The 19,782-nt window shown below is 35.4% G+C and overlaps 1 protein-coding gene across 2 annotated transcripts in view; it reads right to left on the reverse strand.

Moving 5' to 3' along the window:
* The window catches only part of RBFOX1 (RNA binding fox-1 homolog 1), a gene marked incomplete at both ends in the record, with an annotated part of 1,321,463 nt that overhangs the window by 588,406 nt on the left and 713,275 nt on the right, over positions 1-19,782 (reverse strand). For both annotated transcript variants that reach the window (XM_082006867.1, XM_082006865.1), the window contains one exon: positions 12,238-12,285. In XM_082006867.1, coding sequence (XP_081862993.1) covers positions 12,238-12,285 — 48 coding nt within the window. The remainder of the gene's footprint in view (positions 1-12,237; positions 12,286-19,782) is intronic.

Consider the following 19,782-nt stretch of genomic DNA (forward strand, 5'->3'; position numbering starts at 1 on the left):
GAGATATTCCACCTCTACGAATAAGGCTCTTTAAGGAAAGGCTCTTGTTTTTAACTTAATATTTTTTTTTTCTTTAAAGCATTTTTTCTTTATGAAAACAGAACACCTATTTCAAACACCTGTGAAGTCAATACTGGGTTTTTTTCTTACTGCAAAGCAAATTAAAATGTAGGAACAGAACATCAGTATGGCTAAGCACAGATGGCCATGTTTTCAGTCAGAAAATAGAAGTTTTAATGCTTTTAGACATACACTTCCTTCTAAAGTGCATGTACGTCCAACAAGTGAGGTTTCTGTACGGAAAAGAAACATTTCCAAGTCCAATGTAGTTCAGACAATACACCCCAGATTTACTACCCAGACACACAGAGTCAAGGGGGAAAAAAAAAAAATTATGGCTCCTCAATACCTGTATTTTCTCTTTTAGGAAAGTTTGCCGATTTCTAAAACTTCGAATTAACCACAGAATCTGTATATATTTACAAATTACAACTTGTATATTTGTTTATTTTACCTTTTGGAGAACTGAAAAAGACAAGTTAGCATGTGTTCTATTAATGCTCTTCTGGTAAGTTTAATCAGCTACTGTGCAATCTGTGTATCACAATACATGAAATGCTGTCCTGCAATTTTAAAGAAAGAAAATCAGAATGCATTGCCTAGAACCTGGGAACAGAAAATTAATGGAAAATATCACTATACCTCAGTTTAATGAAACAACATCTGGAAGATCACTTGCCTAGTAAAAAGCATATCAACAAGCCTGATGTATAACAGAAGAAAAGTACGTATTTTCTTACTGTTACCATTTGGGAGCTTTATGCAAGAATATTCTTATTGACTGGATAAATTCTCCGATTCTCTGTGAATGAAGAACACTGTAAGTGTCTTCCCACAGTGGCCTCATTATATAAAGTTCTCTTAGGAGTTATTCTGCTGTGTATTCTTGCTCCATATCCCAGCAAACATTGACCTAACCCATTTATAGTCATCATGGCTAGATTTAACCAAGCATAATGAATCGAATATACTTTTTTCCAAACATGGAAAGGAAATTTTGAGCAAGAATAAGTGAATGCAATAATGACAGTTTGTAACAAAGATTTAAGTTGAATGCCCAACACTTTAAAAATCAGGCTAATTATTTAAGTATGTAAAATCAGATGTAACAGGGATTTTCTACATACTTTTTTCCCTTCCCCTTTGCCTTCTCCCAAAACTGACCTGAGCTTTAAATTTTTTTAAAACTTTATCCAGTTAAAATGTTAAACAATTATATCAAAACCTACTAACATCCTGTGAGACAGAGAGACTGTATTTTCATATGTCCAAAAAAAGGTGAAGTTCCCAATTACTAAAGTACGTAGTGACTAGGAACATGTGCCTCAGCTCAGAAAGATGAAGTGAAAAGGTCTTTTAAGCATTAATCAAAGTCCATAATTTTAACCCCCTCATTCTTGAAATTCCAAACTTTATTTTGTAAGGAAAATTCAACATGAGAGTTAAAAAGAAGTCAAAATGGCTACCGGCAGCTGGCAAAGCTCTGCTCAACTTCTATGCTGGGAAGTATTTGCCTACAAAAATAGTCCTGGCTCCTCACAAGAAGTTGAATTTAAGTTCATGTTATAGCAACTTTATCACATTGCAAGGTAAAACCTCTCACTGCTACTGTGACAAGATGACAGCATGAGATGGTGTGCATCTCCAAATGCACAGTCATACAAGCACATGCATAAGCTAGAAAGCAATAACCTAAGTTGTCTTCAGCCTCTGCTAGCTGCTGCGGAAATAAAGACTTTTACAACCATTGGTTAACATGTAATTTCTAGTTAGTTTGTACGAAATAAATGTAACGCTTGTTGTAAATAAAGGTCTCTCTAATGTCCAGCTATGTTTTTGGTTAACGTGCCTTTGAATTCTTATCACATGGTAAAAGCATAAAAAGTCATTAAAAAACCAAAAAGGCAAAAAAATTTACCAAGCAAAACCATCAAAAGGCTTTGACACCCTTCATTAGTAGCGACCCCAGCTTCTTCTGTAGTTACCAGTCTGGATGCGTAATTCAACTTCATCTGTAAAAACAAATGACCTACCTGCAGTCTCCAGATCACAACCTGCACTCTTTCCGTAATTCTGATGACCTCAGTGGGTGCCCTTTGAAATTTGAAGTGCTGTTTACCAAATAATTTTTGTTTGCTTTCCTGGGACTTTCAGACACCACAACCCTTTCCACAGTGTGGGAGCACGCTGGGCCGGAGAGGCCAGGTTTGCTGAGGGGGCACAGCGACACCCTGTGTGGGCGGGATTCAGCACCTGCCACCGGCTGGTCAGAACCGGTTCCGGCCGGCTCCGCACCACCTGCAAACAACAGCTGCAAACCCCCATGGCGGGCTCAGCTGTGACTGCCCTGCTCCAAAATGTCCTCCTGGCACTGAAGCACACGGCACTCTCACACAGGCCACCCCCACCGCCCATGTTGCCCCTCGCCAGAGGAATTGGGATGGACCCAATTCCCAGCTGGGAATTGGCAAGCGTAGACCCATGAGACGGGGAGATATCTATTAAGTGTTTGTCTAGTTTTGTATGTTTTTCTTGTCCTCAGTGACTAAAGGTTTGTGTTGGTTGGCGGTAAGCTAAATGAAAGAAAAGTCCCTGGCTTGAGACTGTGTTGCCTAACACAGGGAAATAATTTTGTTCACATCAATTGCAAGACTTCCCTCCGCCTTCAGTGTTCTTTAGACCAGGTCCAAAAAAAACCCCTAAAAAACACCCTAAGAGGCTTTCCCAGCCGTACAGCAGGAAACATAATGAAGGGTCACAGTCTGAAAGTGCTGCCAGAGATTTGGTGGTTTTATTATGGGCACTCCTCAAAACTGCAGGACACAAAGTGAACCAGGCACTCAGCAGAAACCCAGTGCTTTTCCTTGCTACTCAGCTCCTTCAGCTGTTGGGGTTAGCAAGGATAACTGACAGTACTCATAGAAGTCTCTGTAAATAAGGTGACTCATCTGTCCATATTCTTAACTCTATCCTTCTTTAAAAAGTCTCCCACATCCTCATTAAAAAGTGAGAAAAGAGACAGGGAACAAAAAGTCAACTTGATTCTTACTTTTCTCTGAAGCAACGATGACCATTAAACACTTTGGCGTATGTATACAACATAAAATGACGCGCTGAGATATAGTTAATATATTTAAATCCATGTCATTGGGCCTTGCATAATTTGGCTTTGGTATCTGGCACGTTGCAAAGATAGGTATCTCACACATTGCAAAGAACCTGGTAGGTCAGATTAAAAACTGAAAATTATGTAGGTAACATAACTGCTACGGTCAACCACACCTTATTGATGCACTAGAGTATGGGTGTGAAAATCTTACACTACCAAAAGACAGACACTTTCTTTTAAAAGGGAATATTTCACTTCCACATCCCTGGAAATGTTCAAGGCCAGGTTGGATGGGGCTTTGACCAACCTGGTCTAGTGGAAGGTGTCCCTGCCCATGGCAATTCCAACCATTCTGTGATTCTATGATAGTAGAAAGAGTTGCACTTTCCCACTGCTGCAAAGTTTTATTCATTCACAAATACAGAGAAGATCCAAGGCATGTTCCCATTCACGGCATTCTAAAATTCATAGATCTGGGGGTTTTTCCCTTTTTTTAATAACTTCAACCACCAACTCCTCTCTGTGTTTTTATACCTGTTGAAAACTTAATGGCCAGGTATAGTCAAAAGTTCAACAAGGCTTTAGTCTCTCATGAATTATTTTTCAGTTAATTTTGACAGATAATTAGCGTCAAATCAGAATTAAGTTCTCCCTCTCCACTTGATTTTTTTTTGCCATGAATATTTTAATTTTACATTTAGCTGAAAGCCAAAAGTTTTTTTTGTCCTACTCCTTGTCCCCAGGTGAAATATAACTCATTGTATGCAATGCAGGAACAGTACATACTAATAAATTCCAAAGTAGCTTGTGCATACCTTTATTCCAGTGAAATTTACTTCAGTGAGAATAATTTTTTATTATTTTATATAGCAGTATTAGATATTTCAGAATGTTATTTCTAGCTCTGTAAGCTTTTTATTAGCAGGAACTTGTCATATACTTAATGCAATTTATTTCAAAGCAGAGGAAGTTCAAAAATAATTGTGGTTGCTTTTTGATTTTTAAATTCACATAACACAAACATCAGTGCTGAATGTAATAGTAGGTGAAGGCATGTTTTAACACCAAAGCATTAAATAAAAAGGCTAGAAAGAATATCAGCTGAAAGGCATGACTAATAGTCACAGGAAAGAACAAAAATTAGCACTATTTTTCAAAAAAGAGACTTTTTTTTCTTTGTAACTTGTAATAGTAATAGAGAACTGTTGTATATGGAGAATAATACAGCTCAGAGTGCTCATGGATCCTTTTTAGAAACTTCTGAATTGGATTTCTAACAAAAATATGTTGAGGATTTCTTAAACTCTAGTCTCTCTCAATGAAAAACTGCATTTCAAAGGTACCAACTACTCAAGCTGCTCACCAGCAAGTCACTCATTCCACAAGGTTCTTCTCAAATGAAATTGAAATTGTCAGTATATAGCTACTACAGAAAATATATTTTTATATTCTGTATTTGGCATACGCTGTAACTAGAATTTGCCAGTTTGCTGACTGAATGCCTCAATAAAACTTGTTCACAACACAGTCTAATCTGTAAAAGGGATTGCACTTATACTCTGTATGAACAGGAACTAGGTATTTCATCAGTATTAAAGGACTTTGGAAAAAGAAATGGTGTACCTTTTATATGGTTCTTTCTTCATTCTTTGACACCTTCCCCCAAAAGGTTTAATATGAAAAAGTTGTCCTTAAAAGTAAAGAATAAATAGTCTCTTCAAGACCTAATCTGCTACACAGACACAGAAATATAATTTCAAGATTTACGCAAATATTTTCAATGTGAAGATTTGAAAAAAAAACCCCTAATAAAATAATGATAATTTATATGTAATAGTTTTGTGCATATATGTGCAATAAACAATATGCATGTTTATACTTAGTAGTACAGGCATAAAAAAATGTCATGGTTAAAGATGGAACTCATTGGCAAAAAGATATAGCGTAGCAATATGTTTTTTTAGCAATCTGCCTGAACAGGTATTCTAGCATAATAAATATACTATCTGTGTCCCTTATGTGTATTCAGCGTGTGTAAAAGTCATGCAGCCGAACACGTTGACACTTCAGTGGGAGGTCAAATTATTGTTTTGGCACTTCTGTCATGCCTGTCATTTCAATTCCACTTTATCAAATTACAGATTGCTAGATAGCGTTGGATTAAGGGCAAAGACAGACACACACACACACACACGCAGGAGCAATTGTCACCACTTCAGTTGTGAAATTCCATAATTGCATGTCAGTGACAGAAAGAACAAGAGAGCAGTAATAGGACTGACACTGTGATCATTCAAATACTATGAAACTTTCCAACAAGGCTTCGCACTGTGTCAGTCTACGCGCCAGGAAACGGACTGGATTTCTGAGTATTTCCTCACATTAGAATTGCCAGAATTTATTAGGCTGACTAATGCTGTGTGTTAAGTTCCAGGGCAAGTTTCTGCTACCTATTTTTCTGTAAGTAGTGCTTTTACTTGAAAAAAACCATACACTAAGACAAAGGAAAAGAAAAATCCTATAGTTTAGAAAATATCACTAAGTGTAATATGAATAACAATATATGATACTTAAACAACTTAGACTATGGGTTTGATTCAACTAATGGAGTTTTAGTATATCTGGAGTGCAACAGATCTTGAGTTAAGAGCATTGTCGGGGAGGCAGCCGTGGATTTCAAGTAACTTTTCTGGGAAACAAACACACACCCTGTGCCTGCCCAGGCCCCTTAGATAATTTTACCCTTTTGTGGAAGTTTGGAAAACTTCCAGCTCTGTACGGAGGAAGACTTAGAATCATTATCTAGATCTGACTTACATGAGCCAAGACATCAGTGGAAATCTCTGGCATATTGTGACATAGGTGGATACTATTCCTGGAACAGCTCATTATTCTCACTTCTGGGTTACTCCCCCTTGTTTCTGAATTCTGTGGTCCATCCTCTATATCCTATGTGGTCCTTTCATACGATGGTTCAATAATAATCCTTACTATTTGTACAACAGTTAAAGAGGCAGAAGAAGTAGGAATCATTTGTTCACTCCAGTAGACACCAAAAGGATCATTAATGTTCAAAACTTCCTTATATTCCTCTGAATCTATATCCAAACACAATTTAGACACCTCCTTACCAATCTATTGGAGCCAGTGACCTTCCCTCATCAAAAAATTAATTTCTTTTAATGAGAGGAAAAATGCATCTCAAAACTCAACAAAATGATGCAGACTGCATGATGCCTTCACAAGGGAATGACACTTACTCATATTCACTGATAAGAAGCTGCTAAAGTGCAGAAAAAGGATTACAATGAAAGGAAACAGTATATAAATATATCCACATCTTAGATGCCAGGAGATGAGTCAGTCCCTTCATGATGCTTATCAGATCGTCACGATTTGATACCCTTATTAATTCCCTCCCTCAGTAACCTGAAGAACATTAAAGAAATTGGATAAATTTTCTTCCTACTTAACAACACAAATTTCTCTCAAACTTTCATGGAGAACATTTTCACATTGTCATTATAAATTAACAAAAAAAAAAAAAGATTGCAAGAAGCCATAGGATAGGCAAAGCAAAATACATTTGTAATGCTGTTTCTTTTTCTCCTCATTTTGTCTCAGATTCACTTTGTAACCTTGCCTATGTCTCCCTTTCACACTTCTACTTCCCCATATGTGACTTGAGCAATATAAATGTAAATACTTTCCTCATAGGTGTTTTTAATTTGTTTGTAAAGTACTTTGAGATCCTCTGACAGAAGGTACTAAAAAAAAAAAAAAATTCTGAAGTATTTTCCACAGCAGGCATAGAAAAGGAAAGGCATTATGCCTATACCATATCCCACAGAAGGTAATAGGGAGTTATGAAACATTATGTCACTACAGGGAAATTTTCTAACTTAGTGACCTACCATGTTATTGACCTAATGCATACCCATAAAGTCTATTGCTCTCATAAAGCCTCTGCACTCTGATCTCAAAAGTGGTAAATTTTAAAGTCAAGATGCATCTCAAAAATGTTCTCTCCATGAGCTACTCTCCTTCTCAAGAAAAGAAGGTGAAGCAAGATATTCTGAGTGACCTTGAGCCCCCAAGCTAATAACACTTAGCTGCTAGTTAATGGTCAGCATTACATTGCCCGCAAGGAATACTGAAGAGAATGTCATTGCACATTAGAGCAAAAGGGAGTCTATTACTAAAAAGAGTGAGCTGAAATGAAACAAAAATGAAGAAGCCAATGCTGAAGAGTCAAACATTCCTAGCATAGTAAAAAACATCTGAAAGAAAGTTATCAAGCCCATAGAGGTCACTGTAAGTTAATATTCCATTCAGTTTTCAGTGTCTTGGTTTTCCATTTCAGATGGAAATACAACAAAAGAGATGTTGGGGAGTAAGGAGAAGATAACTCCATATCATAGTTTTGGTTTTACAGTGTTGCTATGAATTCATTTGATGATACAACGAACGCAACTGCAGAGTAAAACAAAGCATTCCCTTTGTGCTCTGTTCAGAACTCAGTGACAGAGCAGGACAGGGAAAAATCTTATTTCTAGGTGTGGGTTTGTTTTTTCTTTTTTCTATTTTTGAAGATTCATGTTCTATGCAAGTCCCATATAAACATATTTAAAAAAAAAAGAGAGAGAATTGTTAAGACCAAATAAAGATGTGAACTGAGATTAAATAAAAGATGAGGAAGATTTATTAGGAGCAATGGGCAGTGATGAAGGTGGTGTAAGAGCAAGAGCAACAACAACAACAAGCTTTACATACTAGCAGTCTTTTTAGAGTGGAGATCAAGACTAGAGTTTGGTTGTATCAAATGGAAGATTGTAAAGGAATCCACATGGTCTCCCTCGTGGCAAAATGGCCAATACCCTTATTAATTCCCTTCAACCACAACCATTTAATTTGCCCCCAAAACACATAGTTACATTAGAAGATATGGGTAGAAGGCAAAAAACTCAAACAACTGTCATCACTTTTGCAAAGGCAAAACCTCATACTGAAAAACATCACAGGTTTTGAAATTATGACTCAAATTCCAAAACATCATGAAACTATCTTCAGAAATCAGTATGTTTTAACAAAAATCACACTTCATACGCTCTTAACAGGTTTCTTTCTGTGGAAATTTAAGACTCATGTTTCTACATATGTCTCTGAAAAGCAAAGCTGAGATAATTCCATGATCACATGATTCATTAAAACATCAAATATTGTGATGTTCAGAGTCAAGGTACAAGATCAAAATAAAAAAGGGTTGGGTGTGACAAACCCAGAAAAGAATACCAATTGGTATTCTGTTCCACCAATTGGGTAGCAAATGGGTCGTACATACACTTACAGGTCCACTGCTGGCAATGGTTAACACAATTTAATAATGCATAATAATACAGGCCAATTACAGCAGACTGTTGATTACTTGTCATCTATTATTCTCAAACCTGAAGGCTTTTATCCTTGCAGAAAATACAAGTAGAATCTTATGTGAAAAAGTCAGTTAAGTAACAATGAAAGGGGGGACAGATCCTAGTGATAAAGTGGTTAGGATAATTAAATGCTATTTTGTCATTTATAGATTAATAGATTTCAAAATAATAATTACAGTTTTTAAATTTGAGTTTGCCTTTGGGCAATGCTTTAGCCATCGTTCCATAAATTTCTACTTCAGAAGTTAGAGATTAAGAAACTTCAGGAAAAGAGACTGCAAGAAAAAGGCACCTTACAGTTTTATATTTTGTTGGTAACGGGGATAATTTTCCATTAATTACTAATGATATAGTTCATTAGTAGTGTATTTCATTATGGAAGTGAAAATTATCAGATACTAATGATGTATGTCCTAATTGTAGTAGTTTGTCTTGATTTCAATGTAGATGGAGTAAAAATATTTATTTACAATGTTTCAGGTTCTGTGAATTACATTAAGTTCCTAACTTATGCTTTCAATAAACATGAAACAATGCATTATTATTAATCAAGATTGATGTATCTTTATTTGATGATCACTGCATAGGTCACTGGTAATCTATATCCCTGGACTGTAAAGTAAATCTGCCACTTAATAGCAGCAGAAACTTCAATTTCGGGACCAGAGAGAAAAGATGAAACATATCACGTAATGGGTATTTATTACACTTCTTTCAAAATTCTTCAACAAATTAACAAAATGAAGAAAATAAATTTAGGGGGTTGCTGGACAATTCTTTATGTTAATTGCAGTTTCTGCATTTGAGAACTAGAACACTGAACAGATTGTCATTGTTGCTGGATAAAAATTGTACTTTTAGCAAGTCAAAAAACAACCCATAACCCAAAGTCTAGCAAACCTCATGTCTGTTATTACTTCAGTGATTAGTGAGGCAAGATGACAGAAGAGCCTGTAGAGCCGAAGGCATGTGTCTATGCGCATCAGTAGTTACAGCCAAAAGGATGAGAAATTCACAGCGCTCAGCACTGCAATGCTGATAACCTCCATATCTCCATCTCTTCAACCTTAACGATACATTGACAGACACAGAGACTCTCCAGGTTTCACAGTAACTTTGGAGACCCTGTGACTGTCACCTCAACTTCATGCCACTGTTTCCAAGAGCAAGAAGGGAGAGGGCAGTAAGCACAAACGGCCAGTGAAGTAATAAATCATAGGATAACATGGGAATCTCATGCTCTTTCATTTCACTTCACTTGCTCAGTCCTAGGGCCTGGGCTGTCTCAGAAAAAGTCAGATCACATTCTGCATTGGATGAGGTGCCCCTTTCTGGGGGTAGTCTTGATAGCCTGAGTCACTGAAGAAAGACAGCTCCTTAGGAAGCCACTCAGAGCAATCACTGAGGCCAAGTAAAAGTATCAGATATACAAGTCCTGTAATTTATACCATGGTAGAAATCATCCTATCTTAAAACAATGAAAAAGAAAACCAAACCCAAAACAGTTTACTGGCAACAGGCTGGTACATCTGCTAGATAAAAGGAAAGTTGCAATACAAGGAAAAAGAAATACAACACATACATTAATAAGATTGCCTTCCAAAGCTTATCAGGCTCTTGACAACTTTTTCCATTATCAAGGAAAAAAAAGAACCTTTTGGTTGTGCAATTTTAGTAGCTGCTACCTACAGTAAAAGTGAGGTCTTGGTGTTTAGAAATAAGGTCCCAAATGGCATTTTGCCATACTATAAAACAACACATACTTAAATTTAAACACCTACATAGTTTCATAAAAGCTAATGCTCAGAACCTGAAGACTAAATGCCCTGTGTTTCACAGTAATGAGCACCACTTGACGCTAGAGATTTTAAATTTTATGTCACCTGCCTGACACTTTCACAAACTCAGTTACTACTTGACACATAGAGATATATTACTCAGATTTAGTAATCCAGAACTGGATTCTAGCTTCAAATTTTTAAATTTCAGTAGAAATATATTTTTTTAAAAACAGCTCATTCTCTTTAGTGAGAAAGTACTTTAAAACAGGATTGATATTTACTTCTGACAGTTTGAAGTTTGTAAATTCAATATGTGAAGCCTTTGTTTCTTTGTTAGTTTTGACCATGAACACAATAATCAGGTTAGTTTTGATTCAGGTCATTATGTGTCTGCAAAATGCTTGAGAAAAAAGCAGAAGGAACAAGAAATGAGGCATAATTTGTCACCAGTTCAAACTTAATACAGCCTAGAAAAGGAAGCAGAAATAGAAAGCAGGAGAATTTGGAAATTTTACAAAAAAATTAAAATAGAAGATATCAGGAGAATGGGGTTTATGAAAGGCATAGTCAGTAACAGAAAAAAGCAGCTAAGCAAGAAGGCTTCGGTTTGTTAAAACGCTTTTAAAAAAAGCAACAAATCCCCTAAACCTCCCAGAGAACTGAAAAAGCATTAGAAGTGTAAACAACAAGGATAATTCCTTAAGCGTAGTGCAAAGGAACATACATTGTTATGTTTCAACTCTCAAAACAATACAGCAGTTACTTTTCCTTTTGACCTAAGTTTTGTAGTCCTTTACTAACCTAAAACCTTGTTAAACATAACATGACAGTATTTTTGAGTCCTATGAGAAAGCTGATACAGTTTCTAAATTTAAATTCCCTCACTTAAGTTCTGAAAACGTTGACCACCGCTGAAATTCTGAAGAACCTTTATCACATGTCTCAACAAAGCAAATGAATTGTGCTTTCCTGCACTAACTGCAGCAGCATTTTATATAGGACTTGTGTGACATTGTTTTATAAAATTTGAGCTATCATGAACAACTGAAGTGTTTTTGGGGTAATGCTATTCAATAAAACTTTATAACAAAAAACTTGACAACTTGTTAACAAAAGGAGCTGCTGCTGAATGCTCATAGTAAGATGCTGTAGTCAAAAGAAGTTAAAAAATCCGACAACAAAAAAACTTTTGGGAAGTTGAGTAATAGAACATTGGTATCACGCATTATAGCACAGTTAAACTAATGCTAAATTAAGCATAAGGGGCACTGTTTCAAAACATAAACACACTGTTTAAAAAAAGCTAACAAGATTCACCTTGTGTTCACCTTGAACACAGCTGAAAACATAGTCGTTTCCAGAAAATAAAACTGGAACTAATATAAGATAACCTTTTTTTAAAACATCAACCATTTAGAATAAAAAACCCCACAAAACCTCTATCAAAGATACTGCTTATAAAGCAAGAAAAAGCAGTCCTTATCGTGCTGTTCTACAAATATTTAACATGGTATGCCAACATTACAATGAAAGACATAACACAATAATTTTGTTAATAACGGAAATTAAGAACAGGACATGCAATTGCCTTTTATACAAAGACACAAAGATTGTAATTCCCTTCTGAACATGCTGTTTTTCAAATTTCTAACAGAAGTGTATTCAATAGAGTAAGACTATTTTGCCCCCATTGAAGTTAAAATACAACATTAGAAAAGTTGGTTAGAAAACTTCATAAAACATACACACATAAAACACCATAAAGTAATTTCACATTTTAATTAAAAAAACCCAAAACAAACAAAACCCACTTACTAGAGTTGCCTGACAAATTACATTAAAACAAGCCACTTACTTTTCTGTCCTCAGTTTCTACACAGGAACTGCACTCTGCTTTAGTATCCTGAAAAGACAAAGAGACTATGTCACAAAGCATATTGACCAGGGTTGTGGGCATAACCTGGGATGAAGAAAAGGCATCAAAGTCTGAAAATGGGTTTCTTAGCATATTACACTTTACTGAACTGTTATTTTTGTATATGTATTACATTTAAAGGTAATTTAAGTAAGGTTTATTAAACTTTATTACAAGCATAAACTTAAAGATAAGATTGAAACATTGTAAAAAACTAAACCTATTTCAATATAGTATAGCCAGCTCATACGACAAAAATATGATCTCTGCTTTATTGTATATGTTTGCTGCTTCTACTTGCATCTTGAGGAAAATATAATCTCTTGCTTACTCCTTTTTTTATTTCCTTTTTTTTTTTTTTAATTAGTGATGGTAGCTTAAAAAATATAAAGGTAAGCTTAAGAGGAAACAACTGCTCAATTTCTCTGTTGTCAAGAGTGCTAACTAGGACTTGATATGTTGAAGATATTTGTGTCTGAACCTCACTACAGCATGCAAGAATAATCACACATCTATTTAATATATGTGTGTGTATATACACACCTCTATTTTGGACTTACGCTTTCTTTGGGAGTCAAACAAATAATCTTAAACTTAATGACACCCAACACGTTTCTTTTTTTCCTAAGGTATTTGGACTGTCACTGAACCGCAGGATTTTTACAAGTAGACCTGAAGACATGCAGGCATAATCATTATCACAAAAATTATAGACTGAAAGGCATTTATTTCTTCATACTATCCCTTTGTACAACAAGTTATTATTTAAAATTGAGTAAGCCAAATATAGTCCAAGTCATTAAACTGTAGACAAGTGACCTATTACAATTTTTATTTTGTTTTCAACTTTACTTTTCTAGTGAGGGTATTCTTAGAAACTAGTTTTTGCTTACATACTACAACCTTAGAGATTTCTATTGAAAAATAAAAAAGACATACAGATGAGGTACAATCCTTTGTTAAAAGTAAATCCTTCCCCAACCTCTCATTGAACTACTCTCATCAGATTTTAGAATTCTGGCTAGAGTTACTTGCTATATAAAACCCAAATTACAAATTTAAGGCTGATGGCTAATAGCAACTCCTATTAAAAATTAAAACAAACATTAAGTAAAGAAGTTATGTTTCTTCAACACCATGCTCATTCATCTTGAAGGACTAGTGTTCTTTAAACACCAAAGACTTCTTTACCTAAGCCATATACCCATAAAACATTAAAAAATTGAAATCATTCAATCAAGAAAGATGAATTGAGGTTTCCTGAAAAAAATACTTTCATTCACAGCAAGATATATTAAAGATGTTTTCATTAGGCATATCAAGCTCTCCGTCACTTCTTAAGCAGCATATTTCCAACAACAATCGTCTTTGTTATTGTGGTTTCATATGTGAATCAGTACCTCAACTACTCTTCGTATTCAAAATACTTTTCATGGGGAACCAGACTATACTTTGTGGAATGCAACACTCAAAAATTTTCTTTCAAGTGTGACTTACTGGCAGCCAGCCAGCCTCTCACCATGTCTCTCCTCCCATTTGGTGGATAAGGAAATACTAGGTCTACCCACAGGCTGAATTCTTGAGCTTGTTTTTATATTTACGCTCAGGTTTTTTTGGTGAGTGAGTGAGGAAAAAAGCTCAGCTTTGAAAAAGTTTTCTGCCTCAGAGGAAAGAACTCCAACTCCATTAACGCCAGTGCTCTTTACCTGCTAGCTATGCCCTAAGTCACCTTTTGGAAATAATGGAGTGTCCTTTAACATATTCATTGGTTAATCAAAAATGAATCGTATCTTTTCATATTACCAAGGACAAGGGTGGCTCTGTCTCACATACTGACCTGAATTGTCTGAATGCAGAATAAAGGAGCTCCTATCAGTCATAGCTATTACAAACTCTCAGTATGATGAATATACCTTGTTCAAGATCTAATAGTACTCTGATCCCTTCCACTGTCTACAGAAGACTTGTTTTCTATTTTGCCACTGTCATTTCCCACTGAAAGCAATTTTTAAGAAACTTAAGTTCATAAGCATTTATTAATCAATGTGAATTAAAAATGCAGTTTTACCTGGATAAGACAAAACCCACCTTCCTCTCAGCACAGTTTATCTTACATGGTTGTCTACAACCAGTAAAGCAAAAGGAACAAATTAAGCATGCGGCCCAGCTGAAAACAGTTGAGGACAACCCAGCTGAGACTCTCAATGCTGCAACCAGGAATTAAAGAGACAATGTACCTAGAAGTTAACTGGTACGAGCCATAAGGAAAGAATACAGGCTGAAAATCAAATTATTTATAATAATATGGATAATATAATGACAATAATTTCTATTCCGTGTTTTACCTCTGAACATTAGACAATCATTTCACCTTGTAGTGTTTAATTTTCTATCTAAATATATGGAAAGCGAATCTTACAAATTAACCATTGCACCATTGACCATGAAAACTACATGTGTATGGTTTCTATGTTACTGGACATGGAAGTCAGCAAGAAAGAGTAGTATTGGCTTATCTTTTTATTATGTAAATTATGTAAATTCAGAATTATGTAAAGGCAGATTTGGATAAAGAGATAGCTATATGTCTTCAAGAGTAGAGACCTGAATTTGGACTTCTGCACAAGAACAAGGAAAAAAAAAAAAAAAAAATCAGTGTCCACTGTTATTTTGTTGTTGCTGGTATTCCAAATGTAATTTTAAAATATTGCCTAGATAGTTTCTTACAAACTTGCTTCACATACATTATCAGAGAAGAACCTGGACTGTAACAATCATTTAATATGTAACACCATACAAAGCCTGACCTCCTGAATGGGATTTTTCTTTACCAGTGGGTGAAATCCTCACAAATTCATATACCTAACAAAATGTAATTAAGGTTACCTGAAGAAAGACTAAAATAGAATTCAAGAATCCCAAGTCCAAAGTGGTTAAACCAGTTGGAAGGAGTTAAAAATTTGAGCAGTAAAAATCTATGCAGCAGGTGAAGAAGAAACAGTAAGAGACAATCAGTGAGTCTCTTCTAAAATCAGTAATTTGCAAATTTATTAGCTGAATAATAATCTGCAATTTGCAATAGGTTTATATTTAAAAACAATGGTAATAGTTGTCACTTCTGCAGAAACAGTTACAGGAGTTGCATATTGTGCATCTGATGTCTCCAGACCATCTATGATGAAGTCTTTTTGGAAAAAAAACAGTCAATTACTTTGTAACCAACTGTAACTGAACCCACAGAGAATTTATCCTTCAGTGACAAAAGTATTTCATGTTAGGAACATGCATGCGTATCTTAACCTTTAATTGCCCAAGCAAAACAAACCAATTTTTCCAAAACAATTAGTGTTATAATTCTTTAAACCAGTCGAGTTACCGGCTTAATCAAATATATGTTTAGCTATAAACATTTGAGTATACATCACCTACATCCTAGATATACATAATTTAAAGAAAAAAATTACACAGAAACTAACCTAAAAAAAAAAAAATCAAAAATTAATCATCTGTCAAGCTCAGAGCAAGAAGGGAAGAAATCAGAATGTTCTCTGGGAGACGTACTTGCTACTTTTTCTAAGTGCAAAAAGACAAAGAACCAACATCTTAGTATGTGTATGGCAAATTTCACAACCTTATGAATTATTTAAAATGAAGAAGTACCATTGTTGTAAAACAAGTGTGAAATCCTGTAGATCTGAACAATACATCAGGCAATGTCTTTAAGGTCACAAAAAAGCAAGTTAAAATCTGTTCCTCCTGAAGAATTACTATTTTAGAGAAATTCTATAATGATAGAATACTTCATAGGATGTTTCATGGGAAAAACGGAAACAAAAAAACAATTCATTATTGTAGACATACCCTGCCACTACGGCAGAAAACCCTCTCATCCATTTCAGTTTAAAACCAACACAATTCCCTTTTTTCTCTAGGTGTCACTGCATAACTGCCAATTAAATTTTATTATAAACATAGCAAGAGCTCTATTTTTTATGTGGCAGCACAAAAGAAAATTGTCTTTTTTTGTCTGTTATGTTGGGTAGCAAAAACAAGGAAACAAAGTGAGGTTTTATGCAGAACATCAGGAGCAACAGACAAACGCAATTTTTAAGAGTCGAACAAAGTGCCATAAAGGACACTGCCACATATCTTTAACACTAGAATAGCATTAATTGAGATGGTGAAACTATGCTCACCTCTTGCGTTTGCAGGCATACAGTTCTGAAAGGCAGCCTTTAAATGTTCCTACTGAAATTTAGCCGCCTTAGTAACCAACTAGTATTAAATTTATGGTTCTGTTGAGTACTGTGGCTTACCACATAGAAAAGTGAGACCAAGACGTACAATTCTTTCAGTGCTAGTGTGGAGACAACTAATGATTTAGATAACTTGACAGCAAGATCTACTGCAAGCGCATACTAGAGAATACATCAAAACGAGACACCCATTTTATTCCTGAGAAGGCTCCCTTTCCTCATCTCAATTTTGCTCCCTTTGATCATTCACATGTTTTAGAGATTTTAAAGTTTAATAGACTTTGCCCTTGGGAAACGTATCTACCACCTTCATCTGATACTAGCATTATGCAAATGTTGCTGAACAGAAGAAAAGCTCCAGAAAGTAAAAGTAATCATTGGTGGTAGCATGATGCTGCATGACATTTTGACTTTAGGAGGCAGTAGAAACCTCCATACACTGTTTTACACAGCTTCTGTAATTCTACAGTTAATTTCACTTGTGTGGCAGATGGGAATAGTGAAATCAATATCCTCAAGTAGCCGTTAGTCATGCTAACACAACTAACACCTGTACATGGCTGTGTACTTTATCATACATTTTTTGGTTTGTTATCTCCCTGCTGTCCAAATGTCTTTCCTCTACTTCCCTACCATCGTAACACTGAATATGAGAAAATAAACAAACAAACAAACAAAACCACTCAGGAAACAAGCAAACCTTAACGCAACTTCAGAAAAGCTATTTGAATTTCTAATATAGGGTTTTTTTCATGTAAAAGTAATGAAATATAAAAGGCAAACAGAATTCATATCTACACACACTTCTCCCATGGCCAGTATCAGAAGGAGGAAAGATGACACTGGAAGTTATTCCTTCAGTTGTTTTTTTCTGTAATATCAAGGATGGTCAGTAGGTGGAAGCAAATAACCTTGTAAAATCTTGTTCAACCTCCCTGTGAAAGATAAATCTATTGTACTGACCAGGCTGGTCAGGTATTTTACACCTATCCTTGACATTCAACAAGTATTAAGAAAAATTATGTCCTTTCTTCACAACACTGGTTTCCAATTTCATAAAAAGGCTGTAGATTTAGAAATAAAAGTTTGTGGGGGTCTGTTTTTGTCTTTTTTTCAGGTTTAAAACGACTAAAGCATATATAAAAAGATAAGAACCCATATATATGTTTAAAATTTAAAAGTACACAGTCAAATTATAGGTTGGTTATTGATTTTTCTGGATATTTTTATTAAGTGCTTAAATATATCAAAGCGCTGAATTATTGAGGAAAATACTTAATCTTTTTCACTATCCATTAGCCATTATATTTCATTACTGCTGCTAACAAACAGGCTGCCAGCAGAAGAATTCATTTGAATTTCATATTAGTTCTATTTTATCCATTCCAGAGAACAAATTAACCACACAGCAATACTTACTGAAGAAGAAAATAAACGAAAAATGAAACCTTAGAATGTGATATTCAAGTCTTTACTAAGTTGGTCCCCAGCAACTGAAGGACTCATGCAGAAGTCTCATCAAATTAAGAAACCAATTCCAGGATTTTAATGGCTTCAACAGTTGTAATGTCAAAGATGTAAGAAAAGAGCTTTCTTTACAAAAGCAATAGCTTCATCTCTATTTACTAACATTTCTGGACCAAGAGCAGCTTGCGTCTACAAGCACAAACCAGGAGAAGACTGGGTCATCTGCATCTTTTTCTATTGCCTCAGGGCTGTTTGTCTGGAGTCAAAATGGAAATCCATCTCATCAGGGATTTAAAATAAAAGTTTCACAAGACTTTGGGGAGCATACTCGTCTTGCTTCTAGCTAAAAGTAGAGAGACTTTAAGAGGAAGGTTTACAAGACTCTTGGAAACTGAAGTAACAATTTTATAATAAAAAATACTGCTTGTAAAAGTACTGCTGTATTTTTAATGTAGATTTGAAGGGACTCTTGCGTGTGCCCTCCCACACATCCACCCACCATCCGTCTGTGTAAGTGGATACCCAATCTCTTCTTTCTTCTGATTCTATTGTTTCGCTTATGTTAATTTACAATTTTCAAGGGTACGAAGAGCTGAAAACTTTTTCCCCCCAAAAGCCTGACTTTTCTCATTAATAAGGCTTGTCTGAAGGAACAAGTACTCCTTGCTGATAAACCTTTATGGACTGAAGTATGTGAAGCTTTCCCACTTATTTTCTTCTTAATTCTCTCACCTTTATGAGTTGCCCTTTTCTTAAATATACTCTAAATACTTAGAGCTGCAAAGTAATGTCTCTCCATAGCACAGAAAGCAAGCCTTTGTGTGCTTCCCAACACATCTAATTTCTCCAAACATATGTTCTCATTAGTCCGATGCAGAATTTCCTGTGTAAATCTTCTGCCTATGTCCTTAAAACAATATCAAAAATATGTAGCATTTTCAGAAAATATGTATATAATTTAAAACCATGAATATATCAGGCAGAAGTATCTAGCTATAACTGCAAGAATTTGCTGTTGAAGCCCAGAAAAATATCAGGTTAAGATTTAATTTGAGGTCTAGTAAATATTTGCTTTTCAAACCATCAACATTATTTATCTAATAATATCCCCTCACATGTAAAGTTGATCAACAGCCACATAAATATTAGTATATTTTAAACCGCTGAAATCTAGGTGATCAATATACATTCCTGACAAATCCAAAATAAGAGTTGTCAGTGCAGCTGCCAGTGTGGTTTCAACGCAGACTACACACTAGTAAACTGGGTAGAATGACAACTGGTAATATATACCTAAAGTGCAGATCCAACTTTTATAAAAATCCATCTAATTTGACAATTTCTGTTTTCAAATTAACAAGCGCATAAGGGGACAACTGGATTCCGGAGAAATTTATCTTTTTTAGCCTGGTTTGTCATATGAAAAAAGCATATAAAATTACTTTGTGCCTCAAGTACCTCAACATCTTTAGAATATGTTTATTAAGTTCAGCCACATGCGACAGGGAAATAGAAGCCCCAGAGTTACTATGCTCCTGTATTTTTCATAAATTAGTGGCTGAGCAAAAGGAAAAGACCAAACATTACATGCAAAACCAGCCACTACACCAGCTGTTCAAAGACCTCAAAGAGCGCTGAGGATGCTGAGCTGGGAAGGACTCAGTACGTGAAGTCAAGATGCTAAAGTGGCTGCTGGGAAGGAGCCCATGTTATTTGAGTGGGGATTGTGAGGACACAGGGTACAAATCTATAATAAAACCAT

This window comes from Phaethon aethereus, assembly GCF_964289735.1.
Source record: "Phaethon aethereus genome assembly, chromosome: 15".
NCBI classification, from domain to species: domain Eukaryota; kingdom Metazoa; phylum Chordata; class Aves; order Phaethontiformes; family Phaethontidae; genus Phaethon; species Phaethon aethereus.